Source organism: Pseudorca crassidens, chromosome 2 (assembly GCF_039906515.1).
Source record: "Pseudorca crassidens isolate mPseCra1 chromosome 2, mPseCra1.hap1, whole genome shotgun sequence".
Taxonomy (NCBI): Eukaryota; Metazoa; Chordata; class Mammalia; order Artiodactyla; family Delphinidae; genus Pseudorca; species Pseudorca crassidens.
Window position 1 is genome coordinate 50,456,621 of NC_090297.1, and position 17,536 is coordinate 50,474,156.

The 17,536-nt window shown below is 42.9% G+C and overlaps 1 protein-coding gene across 12 annotated transcripts in view; it reads left to right on the top strand.

Annotated features, from left to right (window-relative positions):
• FGGY (FGGY carbohydrate kinase domain containing) overlaps positions 1–12,128 on the top strand; it is a 413,817-nt gene extending 401,689 nt beyond the window's left edge. For all 12 annotated transcript variants that reach the window (XM_067726327.1, XM_067726329.1, XM_067726330.1 and 9 more), the window contains 2 exons: positions 6,724–6,785; positions 11,899–12,128. In XM_067726327.1, coding sequence (XP_067582428.1) covers positions 6,724–6,785; positions 11,899–11,980 — 144 coding nt within the window. In that variant the 3' untranslated portion in view covers positions 11,981–12,128. The remainder of the gene's footprint in view (positions 1–6,723; positions 6,786–11,898) is intronic.
• The last annotated feature ends 5,408 nt before the right edge of the window (positions 12,129–17,536 follow it).

Sequence of the window (17,536 nt, forward strand, 5' to 3'; positions counted from 1 at the left end):
TGCTAGGACCGTGTTAGGCATGAGACCCTCAGTAACATGGTTCCTGCCTTCAGGGAGTTGACAGTATAGGTCCCACCAGGCCAGGTCCTGGTTGTTCTTCCCTGTAGACTGTGACTCTGGACATGGCCAAGCTTGCAGTGAGTGCCCTTTGGTGCCTTGGTCTAGACTGCCTGCCAGCCTTCCCAAAGTCTTAAGGCCACTGTTCCCCTCCCACCGGGTGGGAGAGAAGGTATCAGATCGCCTGCTCCCCAAACTGCCAACATTCCTGTGTCTGCCACTCGTGGAATCCCCATCTTCTCCACGGGTGAAGAGCTCCTTTCTTTCTTGAACCTAACTTCCCTGGGTACCTCACCCAGTGTAGCCTAGAGCCCTTTGGTGGCTCCCAAGCCAGGCCGTTAACACGTGAGAACTGGGAGTTCCCTGTGCCCACACAGGCCTGGTGTCTGCCCGTGCTGCTCCCAGGGAAGTGGTGAGCAGCGTGTGCGGACTGGTATCTCGGCCTTGACACGGCAGCAAAGGGTCAAACCCCATGAATGCAGTCTTTCATGGCCTTGGTACAGGGCTCCTATTTTTTCCTGCAGAAACTCTTACACTTGCTTTCAGAAGTGACAATCAAATGTGAACTTTCATGGTTTATTTATAGCTCGGCCTTATAGAGAGAAAGAAAAGAAGTGATTAAAAGGCGATTTTACCAAATATTTTGTTTTTAAAAGCTTTCATTGTGTGGGCAAAAAGGAAAGAGAAAAGTCCCTGTCTTCGTTGTGCTGTCTAGACTCCCAAAGAGCGTAGTGTACTACAAATCCAGATTGTCCGACTCCTGCCTGCTGACAAAAAGTATGAAGTTTGAGGCCAACTTCAAATAAACCCTTTGAACAGAAATATATTGTGGGGGGTGACTATATTTAGCACATGTCAGCATTTCCATAATAAATTCATATTGTTGTGCTATGGTAATTTCCAGATTTACTGCAGCCAGTGGGTTCATGAGGTTTCAGTTTTATGTTAATTATTTGGAGAAATGGGAAAACTCAGCAGTGCTATTTCTGATGACAGCACTGATTCTCTGGGCATTCTCCATATTGTGTCAAATACCCTTAGTGAGCCCTGTGTCCCAGGAGAGAGGAGAGTGAGCACAAGTCATTTTGACTGCCTGTAGAAGCATAATTTTTTAAAATATAAATTTATTTATTTTATTTATTTTATTTTTGGCTGCATCAGGGCTTCATTGCTATGCATGGGCTTTCTCTAGTTGCGGCGAGGGGGGGCTGCTCTTTGTTGCTGTGCGCGGGCTTCTCATTGCAGTGGCTTCTCGTTGCAGAGCACGGGCTTTAGGCGTTCAGGCTTCAGTAGTTGTGGCTCGCGGGCTCTAGAGCACAGGCTCAGTAGTTGTGGCGCACGGGCTTAGTTGCTCTGTGACACGTGGGATCTTCCCGGACCAGGGCTTGAACTCGTGTCCCCTGCATTGGCAGGCGGATTCTTAACCACTGCACCACCAGGGAAGCCCATAACTTTTTTTTAGAGTGCAGTACAGTTTTATTTTCCTTCAAATGATCAAATCCCTATATGCCGCTATATAAAGTTTAGAAGACAGAAAAAACAAGTTAACAATAGAAAAAGCTATCACCCATGCTCTTGAACCTGTTAATATTTTAATATATTTTCTTCCATTGTTTATTATACATGTGTAACACAGTTTCTGAGATAGAATTGAAAAACAACTGTTTTTTTTACTCTCACTGTCCCTTTACACTTGTGCAGTGGAGCTAGTTTCTCTCTGCCCTGATTAAAAATTCTGTTAGTTCCATTACTTTCTTAGATAGGTAGAAAGTTACTTAGATAATACAAGTTTTATAGTCCCTTTAAGTCATGAGACATAACCAAACTTCAAACATTAGAATACCAAGGAATATATAATAATCACCACTTATTTTTTTTTTTTTTTTTTTTTGCTGTACGCTGGCCTCTCACTGTTGTGACCTCTCCCGTTGCGGAGCACAGGCTCCGGACGCGCAGGCTCAGCGGCCATGGCTCATGGGCCCAGCCGCTCTGCGGCATGTGGGATCTTCCTGGACCAGGACACGAACCCGTGTCCCCTGCATCGGCAGGCGGACTCTCAACCACTGCGCCACCAGGGAAGCCCCACCACTTCATTTTTTATCCAAAGATAAGGCAACTCCTCACTCCTCCAGCTGGGACTGTTGCAAATGTGAGGAGTTGGCTGTGATCAGATTCTTCTTTGTTCCTCATTCACTTTCTCTCCAGTATATATTAGCTTTTTTCTTGTTCTTCTGAGGTGGTTGGAAGGTGTAAGGGAAGAGAGCACAGGGGTGTAGGAAAGTTCTTATCTTGATCAGCGTTGTCATAAGTTTAATAGGTGTTTACAGCTAGGCTCCATTGTAGATTTTTTTTGGGAGACTTTCCACTTCTGGAAACCTCTGACTCTATCCTGTCCTTGTCCTTCTCTATTCTAGTAGATTGCTTGCTCTTTTAATTCCTTAAAAATCCAGTAGGGGGGCTTCCCTGGTGGCGCAGTGGTTGAGGGTCCGCCTGCCGATGCGGGGGACGCGGGTTCGTGCCCTGGTCTGGGAGGATCCCACATGCCGCGGGGCGACTGGGCCCGGGAGCCATGGCCGCTGGGCCTGCGTGTCCGGAGCCTGTGCTCCGCAGCGGGAGAGGCCACAGCGGTGAGAGGCCGGCGTACCGCAAAAAAAAAAAAAAAAAAAAAAAAAAAAAATCCAGTAGGGGACTTCCTTGGTGGCACAGTGGTTAAGAATCTGCCTGCCAATGCAGAGGACACGGGTTCGAGCCCTGGTCCAGGAAGATCCCACCTGCCGTGGAGCAGCTAAGCCCGCGCACCGCAACTACTGAGCCTGTGCTCTAGAGACCGCGAGCCACAACTACTGAGCCCATGTGCCACAACTACTGAAGCCCGTGTGCCTAGAGCCCGTGCTCCTCAACAAGAGAAGCCACCGCGATGAGAAACCCGCACGCGCACTGCAACAAAGATTGGCCCCCACCCACCGCAACTAGAGAAAGCCCGTGAGCAGCAGCAAAGACCCAATGCAGCCAAAAATAAATAAATAAATTTATAAAAAAAAAAATCCAGTAGTTTGCCTCAAGCTTCTTTATGCAGGCTCCCTCTGCCTCATTAGGTGGCCATACTGGACAGGATCTGAGGCAACCCAGGAAGCCCTCTCACCTGTGGCCACCTCAGGCTCATGGGAAGCAGTCATGCCTTTTGGAGTCTGACACGTTCTGGCAGTGCTGGCTGATCCCAGGGCAACACTCCTTCGCTGCTACACTGAAGCTGCTAGCCAGCGCTTCTGCTCCAGACAGGAGCCGCACTCAACCCACCGTGTCTCACACCCTCAGGGATACACAGCCAGATCCCTGTGGCGTCAGTGAGGCCATACTCTCACCTCTCCCCTAGAAGTCCTGATGCTCAGTCAACACACAGCTGTCTCCTAAAAAATCCATCTCTTTTTCTGACCTTCCACATGGATGAAAGGTTTGAGTTGATTTATGGGTCCTCAACTATGCTTTTTTTCAAATTCTTCAGGGTGGTCTGTTTCCAGCTCACTTTGGTATCTCATATCTGTCAACTTTAGATCTCAGACAAAACTTCCATTTCAGCATTCTTTCACGTGTACGGTCCTTAAATTCATTTATCCCGTAGACTATTCGCTGAGCGCATACGATACACCAGATGCTGAGTTTGTCAGTAGAAACAATTATAACAGTTCCTGCCTTAAGAAGCAGGAGTCTAGTTGGGGCAGCTGATGTGCTAACAAAGAATTGTGGTGCCGTATCATAAATACTGTGATAGATGGAAGCACAAGTCGCCTGGGGAGCAAGTAACTCATTCTAGGTGGGAGGCAGGTAGTGGGGATGAATCAGGAAAAACCTACTGTGGAATCAACACCTGAGCTAAGTTTAATATTTAACTCTGTACTTTTCTGAGAAACAAAATAACCTCTTTTTAAACCTTTGAAATGTCTATCACTGTTATTTCTCAATAATTTATTTTAAAAATAAGCAAAGGTAACGTGAAGAAAGGAAAGAAGAATTCCCTGCTATCTGCCCTGTGTCCACACATCTGTTACAGTGGGAAGGAAAGTGACATTTATGGAGCTCCTTCTCTAATACGGGTTTCCTGGATCCCACCCATGAAGGCAGTCCTGGAATGTCGGCTCCAGTCTGAAGCCTAAGCACAACCCGAGGAGTATTCCCCTAGGGAATTTTCAAGCTTCAGAGGAGGCAGGCAGGAGGAGGCGGGGTCCTCCCTAAAATAGGCAGAGCAGAGCACCGCTATGAAGGAAGAAGCAATCCCAAAACAAGAGAACCAGTGGCAAAGTTGGCGATGGGGATGGCTGAGACCATCTCAGCAAGACATGGGGCTTACTTTAAGGGAATCAGAACTTAATTTATGAAGGAAAATGTTATGACATATGTTGGGGTGAGCAGAGCTCTTAAAATATTCTTGTTAAGTGGAACGGTAGTGACCACACTAAGATGTTTTTGCTGTTTTGCAGAGTGGCCCCAGTCTGACCTTCGTTGGTTCTTATCCTTTCACCTTGATTCCCTTTTCAATAATTTTTCATAATTTTTCAAATCTCCTCCTGAATAAGCCTGCCATTTCTTTCTGCTGTCAGTGTGCTTGCTACTCTCAGCATCTCTGATCTCCCAAACAGCACTTTTAAATCCACTGGGGGCTAGGAAACCAGATAACTAGTTCAGAATGTCCATGGCGTCCTTGGGGAAGAGTTGGTAGGACATCCTGGCCAGATTGGAAATATGTGTAAGTGATTAGCAGATGAAAAAGTATCAAGTTTCTTAATCCTTGAATAACTATTGAAAAGAAGTTTATCTGCTTCTAGCATAGTATTTGTCACACTCTATTTTGATCACAGTAAATGTCTTTTCCATTCTGTGGTGAGCTCTTTGATGAAAGGACCCATTCATTCTTCATCTCTGTATTCCATATATATTGGATGCTGTGCTTGGCACATAGAAGGGGCTCAATACATTTTATGAATATTCTAGGTACTGAGATTAAGCAGCAAATAGACAAAGCTCCCAGACTGTGTAGCTTACATTTTGGTTAGAACAAGGAATGGAGAGGGAGAGAAGGAACACATAAACCAATAAGTACACGGATTGTCAAAAAGGAATTAGTGATAAATAATAAATATATTATTTATATAATTAAATGTGTGTGTGTGTGTGTGTGTATAAATAAATAAATCGTAAGTAAGGCGGTAAGGATGGGCAAGACTTGGATACGTTTTGAAGGTACCCAGGGCCTTTCACATTCTGTGTGGTAGTCAGCTCTTTACATTTCTTTCCTCCTCTGCTCGTGTGTGAGTTTCTCCAGGGCAAAGAGTATATCTTATGCAAATCTGTATCCCTAGCACAGTGTCTGTACATATTGAGTAATTAATATAGAGAGAGAGTAAGAAGTTGTACATATGTGACCTCAGAATGACTACATCCTTTACAATAAGAGTTCAATAGCTGTTCCTAAGACAGGACCTATTCTGAGGAGCTTTGTCATGCTGTTGCTTGCAATCTCCCCAGGTAAGCCTTTGGAATCCAAAGTTTGGCTTTACTCCATTCCCCCTAACTTTCCCATAAACTTAATAGCATTGGGAGACTACCCGAGGAAATTTGACCTCTCCATTCATATGATGGAGCCAACACAATCTATGGTTGATCTTGCTGCTGTTCACTCTGACTGTGTCCACCAAGACACTGCAACTTGCTGACTGCCCACTAACCACATTGTAAAGACAAGAAAGTCCTGAGGTCAAGTCCATTAGACTCAGCCCAGAGGTCTCACATCTATATAGGCACAGTTGAAGAGACTACTGGAAAAAAGAACTAAAAGTGAAATGAAGAGGTCTTAAACATTCTGTCTTAAAGTACAGGCACAGAGTGGCTTCTGTTCAGTTACTGCTGTTGTGAGTTAAGCAGACAACGTGCTCAGTGGCTGATTATGTTGCCTTCTCAAGCCCTTGTGTCCAGGTAATGCAAGGGGGAAATAATTCCTTCCCACCACACCCTGCAAGCCATAATAAAAGTGCTTTGCCTTCCAGGTTGTTTATGCCCTGGAGATCTCAATAGGCAACAATTTATTAAGCCCAGGCTGTGTGGTCCTAGATGTAACCTTTAATGTTCATTGGATTTTAATCTTATCACCAGAGAAAGTAAGTTGAAAAAAAAAAAAAAATGGACTCACCAAATCTCTCAAGGGAAGTAAATTCTAATTAGAATGTTCTTGCTGGGACTTACCTGGTGGCTCAGTGGTTAAGAATCCACCTGCCAACGCAGGGGACACGGGTTCAAGCCCTAGTCCGGGAAGATCCCACATGCCGCGGAGCAACTAAGCCCGTGTGCCACAACTACTGAGCCTGCACTCTAGAGCCCGCAAGCCACAACTACTGAGTCGGCGTGCCACAACTAGTGAAGCCCGTGCACCTAGAGCCCATGCTCCACAACAAAGGGAAGCCACCGCAATGAGAAGCCCGCGCATCGCAAGGAAGAGTAGCCCCCCGCTCGCCACAACTAGAGAAAGCCCACGCTCAGCAATGAAGACCCAACGCATCCAAAAATAAATAAATAAATTTACTAAAAAAAAAAAAAGAATGTTCTTGCCTGTGACAGGCCTCACATTGGTATTAACTTTCCAACTTAGTTCTGTGTGTTCTGTTTTCCATTTGACAGGAGGCAATGGCAAGAATGAGCAAAGTTGGGAAAGTTGTGTTTCCTAGACGTGAGGATAAAAGGTAAGTTTATATGTTTTCTATGCACAGTGCTGAGGAGTGAGGACAACAGACACATGCAACTTTAGAGCCGGAATAAACCACAGGGGTCAGCAAGCCAGGCCTTTCATTTAATAGTTGATAAAACTAAGTCTCAGAGACGTAAAGTCACTTTCAGTTCCCCAAGATCACAGAGCTAGATAGGGCCAGACCTGGAGGTCAAATCCAAACTTTTGAACTCTCAAACCAATGTTTTTTTCCCTAGGTCATTAGCAGTAAATCTGGTCTCCTCTGTTCTAAAATGGGGATCTCTTATGTCTTCCACACGGTAGCATCTGTCTGTTCCTCCACCCTTTGCATCATGTGACTTTGAGGGCTACAACATGACTTTTATTTTAAATTGAAATATAGTTAATTTACAATATCCTGTTAGTTTCAGGTATACAGCAGAGTGATTTTGTATATACATATATATATATATATTTTATATATATATATATAGAGAGAGAGAGAGAGGGAGAGATATTCTTCTTCAGATTCTCTTCCTTTATAGGTTATTATAAAATATTGAGTATAGTTCCCTATACTATACAGTACGTCAGCATAACTTTGATTAATGTTTTAACCCCAATTCACAAACACTAATTTATTGAGTGCCTGCTGTCTTCAAGGCATTATGCTCTTTGGCATCTAGGCAGGATTTAGAAGGGAATAAGACAATCTTATTTATGCAGTAGATCATTTCGAGCCAAAGGGATAGGTTATATAATAGAAGTATTACCAGGTGACAAAGTAACCCAAAACAGAAAAGAATTTGACCCTGTAGGAGTGAGGCAAAGCTTTTGAGAGGACGTTAAGTCTAGCTGACTTTAAATGCTTAAAAGAAATTGTCAGGCCAAAACCGAAAAGCACTTTGTCAGTAGAGGAATAACACAGGCAAAGTTATAAAGGTGACAACAGCATCGTATATTCAGGAAACTATCAACAACTCATAATTCTGAAATGCAAAGTATGAGATGGGAGATGACAGGGAATGAAATTGGGTGTTGGGGGGAACAGAGTGGGTCCTCTCATAATGAGCTTTGAGGCCGTGCTAAGGACCTCAGACTTCATCCTACTGGTGAAATGGAGATACTGAACTTTAGGCAGTGGTGGGACCTGGTCAGATGCAGATATTAGAAAAATCCTCTTAGAGGATGCGTTAGAGGGCCTAAGGGTAGGAAAGACCAGATGAAAAGTTTTTCAACAATCCAGCTGAGAGAGGAAAAGGACCTATCTTGAGTCACTGGTAGTGAGTTTAGAGACGAAGGAACAATTGTGCAAGTGGCTTTTATCATTTTAGGAAAGTATTTGAGGTTAAGACATAAAAGCAACTTCTACCTTATACAGTGGACAGGCAAAGGTGCTGATCCCACCAAAGCATAATCGACATTTAACGGAGTGGAAACGTCCACGGAAAGAGCCATCCGGTATCCTTTTATTTTCTTGAAGCAAGTCTCCAAATGGAGCTGGGCTCTTAATCCTCTGAATATAAACCCCTCTCTAAGTACCAGGATGAGTGGAGCAGGCCCTTACATGGGGGAGCTCAATGCAGGAACATGGAGAGAACTGAGTTCCCCATGGCAGTGGGAGCCCTGGCCTAGCAGCATCTCTCTTTTGTTGAAATTAGAAACAGATTATTCTTCTCCATCTCTTCACTGACCCTCTGAAGACTCTTGAGGGAAGTCTGTTTTTAAGTTCTTTGAGTAGATTCCACATGTTCTTTTTTTTTTTTTTTTTACATCTTTATTGGAGTATAATTGCTTTACAATGGTGTGTTAGTTTCTGCTTTATAACAAAGTGAATCAGTTATACATATACATATGTTCCCATATCTCTTCCCTCTTGCATCTCCCTCCCTCCCACCCTCCCGATCCCACCCCTCTAGGTGGTCACAGAGCACCGAGCTGATCTCCGTGTGCTATGCGGCTGCTTCCCACCAGCTATCTATTTTACTTTTGGTATTGTATATATGTCCCTGCTACTCTCTCGCTTTGTCACAGCTTACGTTCTTTTGAAAAGAATCCTTGGCGGCTTGCTGTCAGCCGCTGTGAGAGAGGCGCACACGATGCTCTAGCACCATCTGCAGGCGGCCTGAAGATTTGAAAGTGGAAAGAGCCAGTTTCCTTCTGAGCTACACTCAACATCTCCTTGACTCAAATCACGTTCTTGTCTGTATAGAACACTTACTTAGGTCTGTGCCACACAGACCTAAGAATGGAAGGAAACATTTATATATCATATATCTAATAAAAGATTAATATCCGTATACAGAGAACCCCTAAAACTCAATAACCAAAAGGCCAACGACCTAAATCAAAAATGGGCAAAGGACTTGAATAGACATTTCTCCAAAAATGATATACAGATGGTCAATAAGCACATGAAAAGATGCTCAACACCACTAATCATTAGGGCAATACAAATCAAGACTACAATGAGATACCAGTTTATACCCATTAGTATGGCTACTGTCAAAAAACCAGAAAATAACAAGTGTTGACAAGGACGTGGAAAAATTAGATCCCTTGCACACTGTTGGTGGGATGTAAAATGGTGCAGCCACTGTGGAAAATAGTATGGTGGTACCTCAAAAGTGTAAGATAGAATTACCATATAACCCAGAAATTCCACTTCTGGGTATGTGCCCAGAAGAACTGAAATCATGGTCTCAAAGAGATATTTATGCACCCATGTTCATAGCAGCATTATTCACAGTAGCTAAAACATGGAAGCAACCCAAGTGTCCATTGACAGATGAATGGATAAAGAAAAAGTGGTATATGCAACAACAGAATATTATTCAACCTTAAAAAGGAAGGGAATTCTGAAATACGCTACAACACGGATGAACCTTGAGGATATTATGTTAGCGGAAAGAGCCAGTCACAAAATGACAAATATTGTATGATTCCCCTTATATGAGGTATCTGGCATAATCAAATTCATGGATACAGAAAATAGAATGTTGGTTGCCAGGGGCTAGGGAGAAGAGGAGAATGGAGAGTTATTATTTAATGGGTGGAGTTTTAGTTTTGCAAGGTGGAAAGAGTTCTATGGATGGATGGTGGTGACAGCTGCACAATAATATGAATGTACTTAATGCCACTGAACTGTACACTTAAAAATGGCTAAAATGGTAAATTTCATGTATATTTTACCACAATTTTAAAAGTTGGAAAATAAAAAGCACAGGGAAAGAAGCACCTTGGACCTCAGCTTCCCATGTATAAAAAAGGAAAAATATAGTCTCTCCATCTTTTGACATTTCAGGATAATAGAAGGATGTAAGAACATTAGCTCACATCGTGTAAGCACTTGACAGTCCGCATAATATTTCATGTTCATGTTTAAAATTCAGTCACTCTGTGACGTAGGTACTGTTATCATCCCTCTTACAGCAGGGAAACTGAGGCTCAGACCATTTAAAGAAGTTGCCCCAAATCACCTAGGCTTCTCTGCCTGGAAAAACGATGCTTTTCCCACTGTACAAAGAATAAGGCCAATGAACAAAGTTGCTGCAAAGTTGTCAGTATTAAAATTAGAAATCGTCAAGTGTATGAGAAAGAGTACTGACCCAAGCTTCCTTCTAGAAGTTTCCCAAAGTCAGAAAATCCAACTCACATAGTGAAAAAATTGCTTGACGTTAGATTGTCAGAGAGTAGCATTTGAAGAAGAAAATTGCTGTCCCCAAAATCATTCTATGATTAATAAATTTGGAGGCTCATAGAGTGGGTTTTAGTATAATCTACATATAGTGAGATTGATGGTAATTTTGGAATGTTAATTTTTTAAGTAGTAACCATAACTAGCATTGATATCACTTGCTGTGAGTCAGGCACTGTTCTAAGTTCTTCTCAAATACTACCTCATTTAGTTCACATAACAGTTCACATTACCTCTATTGAGGTAGGTCTTGTAATTTTTCTCATGTACAAATAGGGACATTTAGGAACAAAGAGATTAAGTAAAATATCCATGGTCACACAGCTAGTAATGGGGCCAAGCTGAGATTCAAACCCAGGCCTCAGAGTCCACCTCTTAACCCTGTGTTTGGCCCCATCACGGCTCTTAAGTTACCAGAATTGTTAAGGTAGAAATGCTGGGCAGGGGTGTTCCTATTAATCTGTTTAGCTCTGCATGTTACAGGTAGAAGTCCCTGTGTGCATTCAGGGTTACTCTTACACTCTCTCTCTCCCCCAATTCCCAAGCTTGCACCAATGCTCCTTCACGAGGACTTCTTTTCAGAGAACCCCAGAACCTACCAAGACATGCTAGACAGGGTTCATCAACCCCTTACCTCACGTCAGCTCCTCCCAGCCAAGAGGAATAAGGGCCAAGCTTCCGTCTCCAAGGATAATTTGTCTTAGCTACTATTGTCCTTTTCAAGATTGTGATGCCAAGGTAGCTTCAGCTGCTCTGCCTTCTAACTCACGGCCAACACCAGTTCTAACAGGTCTTATCTGAAGACTCAGTTGGATAGTACAGGAGAAAAGGGTCCTCTGTGGGATGCCCAGAAGGCAGGGCACAGCTCCAGGAAAGGTGTTAGTCACATTCTCATGGGGTTTTACTCCCAGATAAAGGAGTCTGCAAAGGAAATGTAGGTGTGGAATGTGCAAAGGGTGATTAAAATGTTCAGTCGCATCCCTGGTCAGGCTGTGACATTAAACCAGTCGCTAAACTGGTCAGGGGTGGGGGGGTTGGGTAATCATATATGAAATACTTATTGAAGCTGGGAATGTGAAAGGCCCTGTGTCAAGCCCGGCACTTCCACTGTGTTATAGTGGAGGCTTTGAAGTCGGATAGCCCTGAGTTTGAATTCCAGCTCTGCCGAGTCTTAGCAATACTATTTTAGATTTGCCTCTTTGAGCAAATCTCAGCTCTAAAACCTTTACCTCTAAAATGGAGATGTAGGTTCACCCATGGAGGTTAAAGATAGTGAGTGTGAAACATGTGACTCAGGATGCTGTCAGCATCCAAAAAATGGGAAGTGTCTGCAAAACTGTAACAGATAACACTTCTGTTCTTCTAAATGTCAGGGGAAGCAGCATAACAGTCTTGCTTGAGATCATCCAACATATTTATTTTTCTCCTGCAGATATTATGACAAGAAATATCAAGTATTCCTAAAGCTGGTTGAACACCAGAAGGAGTATGCATCCATCATGAAAGGGGACTGAACTGAGCTTGCACGGGCGGATGCCAGGTTTCATGTCATTGCATCAGGGGCCTCTGTCATTTCACCTTATACTTAAGACCCTTAGGTATCATTTCATCATATCTGTATTTTCTTTTTAATAAAGAAAACTGAGACGTGTGCAACCAGAACTAGAGTCTTCCATTTCACAATACCACCGTTATTTACTTGGTAGTTTCCACAGGCACCATCATGGAGACAGAAACTTCACCAAGAGTCATAGGATCTCCTATGGGACTAGAACTTGGGGATCATTCAATCCAGGAGAAACTGTCCTTGGTAACTGATTCAATGTCAGCCACTAAAGACCTAACTTCAGGTAGGGCATCTAATGTTTATTCTATAGGTGGCTAAAAACTTACTAACTTTTTATTTGGAAATAATTTCAAACTTACAGAAAAACTGCAAGAATAGGAATAATACCGGGAACACCCATGTACCTAACTTTTTCCTTTGAATGGTTATCCTGTCTGCTTTCTCATTTATATGTTCTCTCTCTATATGCGTGTGTGTGTGTGTGTGTGTATATATATATATATATTTGTATACATATGAATACATATATACACACAAATTTTTATGAATCACTTGAGAGTAAATTTCAGTAGACTTAATATTTATATAGCACTTTTATTTAATCTATTCATATTCAAGTTTTGTCAATAATTCAATAACGTCTATTATGGCATTTTTCTCTCCTGAGTAGGATCCAGTTTAGACTCAGATACTGCATTTAACTGCAGAATAGTCATCTTGCAAACATCACTTTAAGATAGGGGCAGGCAGGGATCATCAATGGATCCAGGAGGAAATTATTTTTCTTTTTTAACATCTTTATTGGGGTATAATTGCTGTACAATGGTGTGTTTGTTGCTGCTGTACAACAAAGTGAATCAGCTATACATATACATATATCCCCATATCTCCTCCCTCTTGCGTCTCCCTCCCACCCTCCCTATCCCACCCCTCTAGGTGGTCACAAAGCACCGAGCTGATCTCCCTGTGCCATGCGGCTGCTTCCCAGTAGCTAACTATTTTACATTTGGTAGTGTATATATGTCCATGCCACTCTCTCACTTTGTCCCAGCTTACCCTTCCCCCTCCCCGTGACCTCAAGTCCATTCTCTAGGTCTGCGTCTTTATTCCTGTCCTGCCCCTAGGTTCTTCAGAACCATTTTTTTTTTTTAGATTCCATATGTATGTGTTAACATACGGTATTTGTTTTTCTCTTTCTGACTTACTTCACTCTGTATGACAGACTCTAGGTCCATCCACCTCACTACAAATAACTCAATTTCGTTTCTTTTTATGGCTGAGTAATATTCCATTGTATGTATGTGCCACATCTTCTTTGTCCATTCATCTGTTGATGGACACTTAGGTTGCTTCCATGTCCTGGCTATTGTAAATAGAGCTGCAATGAACATTGTGGTACATGACTCTTTTTGAATTATGGTTTTCTCAGGGTGTATGCCCAGTAGTGGGATTGCTGGGCCGTATGATAGTTCTATTTTTAATTTTTTAAGGAACCTCCATACTGTTCTCCAGGAGGAAATTTTGATGAGTAACAGGATATATGCATGGTCTTAAAATGTCTCCTCACAGATTGTTTATCAGTTACAAGAAGAAAAAGAAAGTTAACCATACAGGGAAGAAATAGGACAGCATCTTGATTGGGTGATCAAAATTAACTTCAGATGGGTAAATAGACATCATGGGCCTCCAGATGTGATAGCCTGAAAAGGACATAACATCATTCTGGCTGGGAATGCATAGCCTCGATCTAATCATAAGGAAACATAAGACAAAACCCAAATTGGGCAGCATTCTGTTTTTTAATGGACTATACTCTTTAAAAATATCTCTGTCATAAAGACAAAAGTGTATGGAAAAGAAACATGGTGGCTAAAAGCTTTTGATACAGACAAGTATTTGAAAACACAACTACAGTTACCTTAGTTGATACCATAACACACACATACAAACACAAACATACACACATGTACGTACGCACACACACATAGCATTTTGGACCCAAGAGTAACGGCTAGTTTTGATTCTAGAGCTGTCATCATTCAGATGAGTTTGAATAGAGAACATATGGAACTTCAGCAACATAAGTCAGCAGGTAGAGAAGAAAAAGCCACTACAGCTCAGTCTTCAAACCTCTTTTGGAGTACTTATTCTGTGCCAGCTATTGTGCTATGCGCTGGAGTACAGGGATAAAGAAAACATGGTCCCTGCCTTCAGGGAGCTCCCAGTCTAAAGAGAAACAGAGACAAGTAACTTGATCACAGTACACTGGAAGAGGTGCCACATTAAAAGACGGCACCTGCCGCCATAGAGCACATCCAACAGCAAGAAAAGGAGGAAGCAGTGGAAGGTTAACAGATTGGATGGAAAGCATTATGATGTAATGGCTGTGAGCCCTGGCTTGGGATTCTAGGCCTGGCTCCACCTCTGACTTGATGTGTGACTTGGAGAAAGGCCCTCAATCTTCCTAAGCTTCAGATTTTGAATGAGGATATTCACAGTACCTACTTTACCAGATCACAATGAGGATTAAGTGAAATAATACCTGTAACGCACCTAGCTCAACTGTCTGGATCATGCCTGTCTTTTTGCAGGACCTGGCATGTAGGAGATGCTCAGAACACTAACAATAAAAATTTTGAGTAGAATGACCACACCCAGTTGCAAAGGCCAGCTCTGTAATAACATTCTACAGTATCCAAAGGATATAGAGATCTTGGGCAGGGACTAGAGTGTGAAGGTAGGTGTGGCTGTCTAATCCAGCAGGCTCTGGCAGCAGGAAGAAGCCCAGTTCATTCACCTAGACCCCAGCCAGAACTTGAGCTATGGGTGAGAAGGATTGAGGAGTCAGACTCAGCACCTCAGAGGAGAAGTCAGGTATAGCAGGACCTAAGGCAAGATGTCAGGACCACAGTCAGACAGACAGGCTCAGGCTGCTAATACTGATCAGCTCTGACTTAGACACCAGGTCAGGCCTGGGCCCACTCGAGCAAAGCAGCGGTGAATGCAGAAGTTGTGCCTGGCTAGGAACACAGAGGTGGAAGAGTGAATAATTAGCAACTATTTGCCAAGTTCTTCCTGTATGTTCTCTGCAATTCTTACCATAACATAACTTACGGTAACATTAACTCCATCTTCCAGTTAAGAAAGCTTAAGACTCAGAAAACATAAACAGCTCGCCCAGAATCCCTCAGGTGGCAGTGGAGACAGGATTCGAATCCAGATCTGTCGCTTTGGGTGTTACCATCTTGTAACAGCTGCAGAGGAATCCAGCCCCAACAGCCTGCTCTTTAGTTAGAGTACTCGTGCCGTGGGTGAACAGCGGGGCTGCTGGTCCTTCTCTCAGGCAACTCCTATCCAAACCAACCCTGGCTTCCCACTGCTTTATAGAGAAAGGAAAACACACACAGGTGAGGCAAGGAGAAATCCTCTGGCATCTTAACAGTGAGAAGCACTGTTAGAAGGGCTGAAAAACCTTGGGCAAGATACTCAACCTCTAGGCCTCAGTCTCCCCCCTCTGTCAATGGTATAATCCTGCTACCTACGGCCTAATGTTGGTCATAAGGGTTCAGTGAAGAAACTCTATAAAGGCCCAAGCACAGTGCTGTGTGGATGATAGACACTCTACAAATACTGTTTCCACAGTGTTCTCTGGTGTCACCTGGCCAGATGGTTAATCCCTAAGAAAATAATTCTGTTTCCTACTATAAAGCCAGTGTTTTAGGAAAATGTAAATGTCTATATGGATTTCTTTAACCATGTGTAGCTGGAGAATAAAAATTTTAATGACTCCAATACTCACCTTCTTGCACTGGGAAGGGGGGTTTATTTAATGCACACATGTAAAGTATAAGTGTATTTAGCTTTTATGAATAAGAATTACAGTGTGGCCAGAGTGGTTTGTGGGATCTTTGTTTGGTTTGGTTGCCTACTAAAAGCTTTTCTTTCAAGTTGAAGCCAGCCTTGTTTCGCAAATCATTTTGCTAAGGAACACATTTTGGGTTTTTCATTTTGACCAAAAATACTTCCCATATGTGAAGAACATAAATGTGGCTTTCCAAAGAGCCTGAGAGAATAAAAGCTGGGAGAGGGAAGTGGAGAGGAAAAGACAAGGACAGCGGAATGGGTGACATGGTGCAGAGCGGCAGTAAATGACAGGACCCAATGCCAGAGTTTGCTGGAGTCCAAATGCAACAGCTAGAAGGGATACCCTCTCTCAGGGAGACCCCGACTGGGTGGTGGTCTTTATATTCACACCACAGTCTATGTTGTTGCCAGTTGCACTGGGGAGCAGAGGGATAGAGAGTATGCGTTCCAAGGGGAGTGGTGAAAATAATGTAGGGCATTCCTGGAAACACCCAGCTCTGAGGAGGCACCAGATCAGCAGGTAAGGGTAACAAGCTGAGCATTAGAGTCTTAATGTTAAGGTGACCCTCTGTTTCTCACAGGCCAGAGGATAATCAGGTTATTCAGGTTTAAGTTTGTTGCCCTGTCACTGACCTGGTTGCTCTTGTCGGAAACTAAGACTCTCAGGGCCTGTGTTCTCAGCACCTAAATTGTTCCAAACACATATGGGTGCTCAGTATATAAATAAATACACAAAGATGAGACATTTTTCTGCACAAAGAAGGCAGGTAGAACTAAAAATATCTCAAAAATGTCTCACTTGCAGATCAAACAATCTAAGATATGTGTTAGCGAACCTTAATTTAAGCAACATTGAAAACTTTAAAATGTGACATGGTCATTAATGGTTAAGAAAATCATGCCTTATACCTAACGACTTGCCTTTAGTTTTTTATTGCGCATGTGTGTGTGCACACACACACACACAACACCACACACCTCATTTTGGGTTGTACTTCAAGCTCAGAAACCTTTTGCAAATTTTCAGTATTGGGCTTCCCTGGTGGCACAGTGGTTGAGAGTCCGCCTGCCGATGCAGGGGACATGGGTTCGTGCCCCGGTCCGGGAGGATCCCACATGCCACGGAGCTGCTGGGCCTGTGAGCCATGGCCGCTGAGCCTGCGTGTCCGGAGCCTGTGCTCCGCAACGGGAGAGGCCACAACAGTGAGAGGCCCGCGTACCGCAAAAAAAAAAAAAAAATTTTCAGTGTTGTTACAGACCATTCCCTGTATGATCTTTTATGGGAAACCAATTGCATCGTAGTCCAGAAATACCCATTGTTCACCAGGACTGCAGTACACATGCTTTCAGAATTCAAGGGTGTAGTTACAAATAATTACCATCAAAGGATTTAAAATGAAGGACATTGTCACTAAACAAAAACTAATGACCAAGCAGAGCTGTGTAATGTAATTATTCTTAAGATGGGCCTTCTGATGAATTACAGAAGAATCTTTGTGCTGTCTCATGTCTCCATAAATGCACTTAACTGTTATTGACAGTAATAGGAGGAAGTCTTGAACATAAAAATCTTTTTCTTCCTTTTCTAGTTTCCACAGAGAGAACTTAAAAAGCAGTACATTTTTAAAAAGGATGTTTC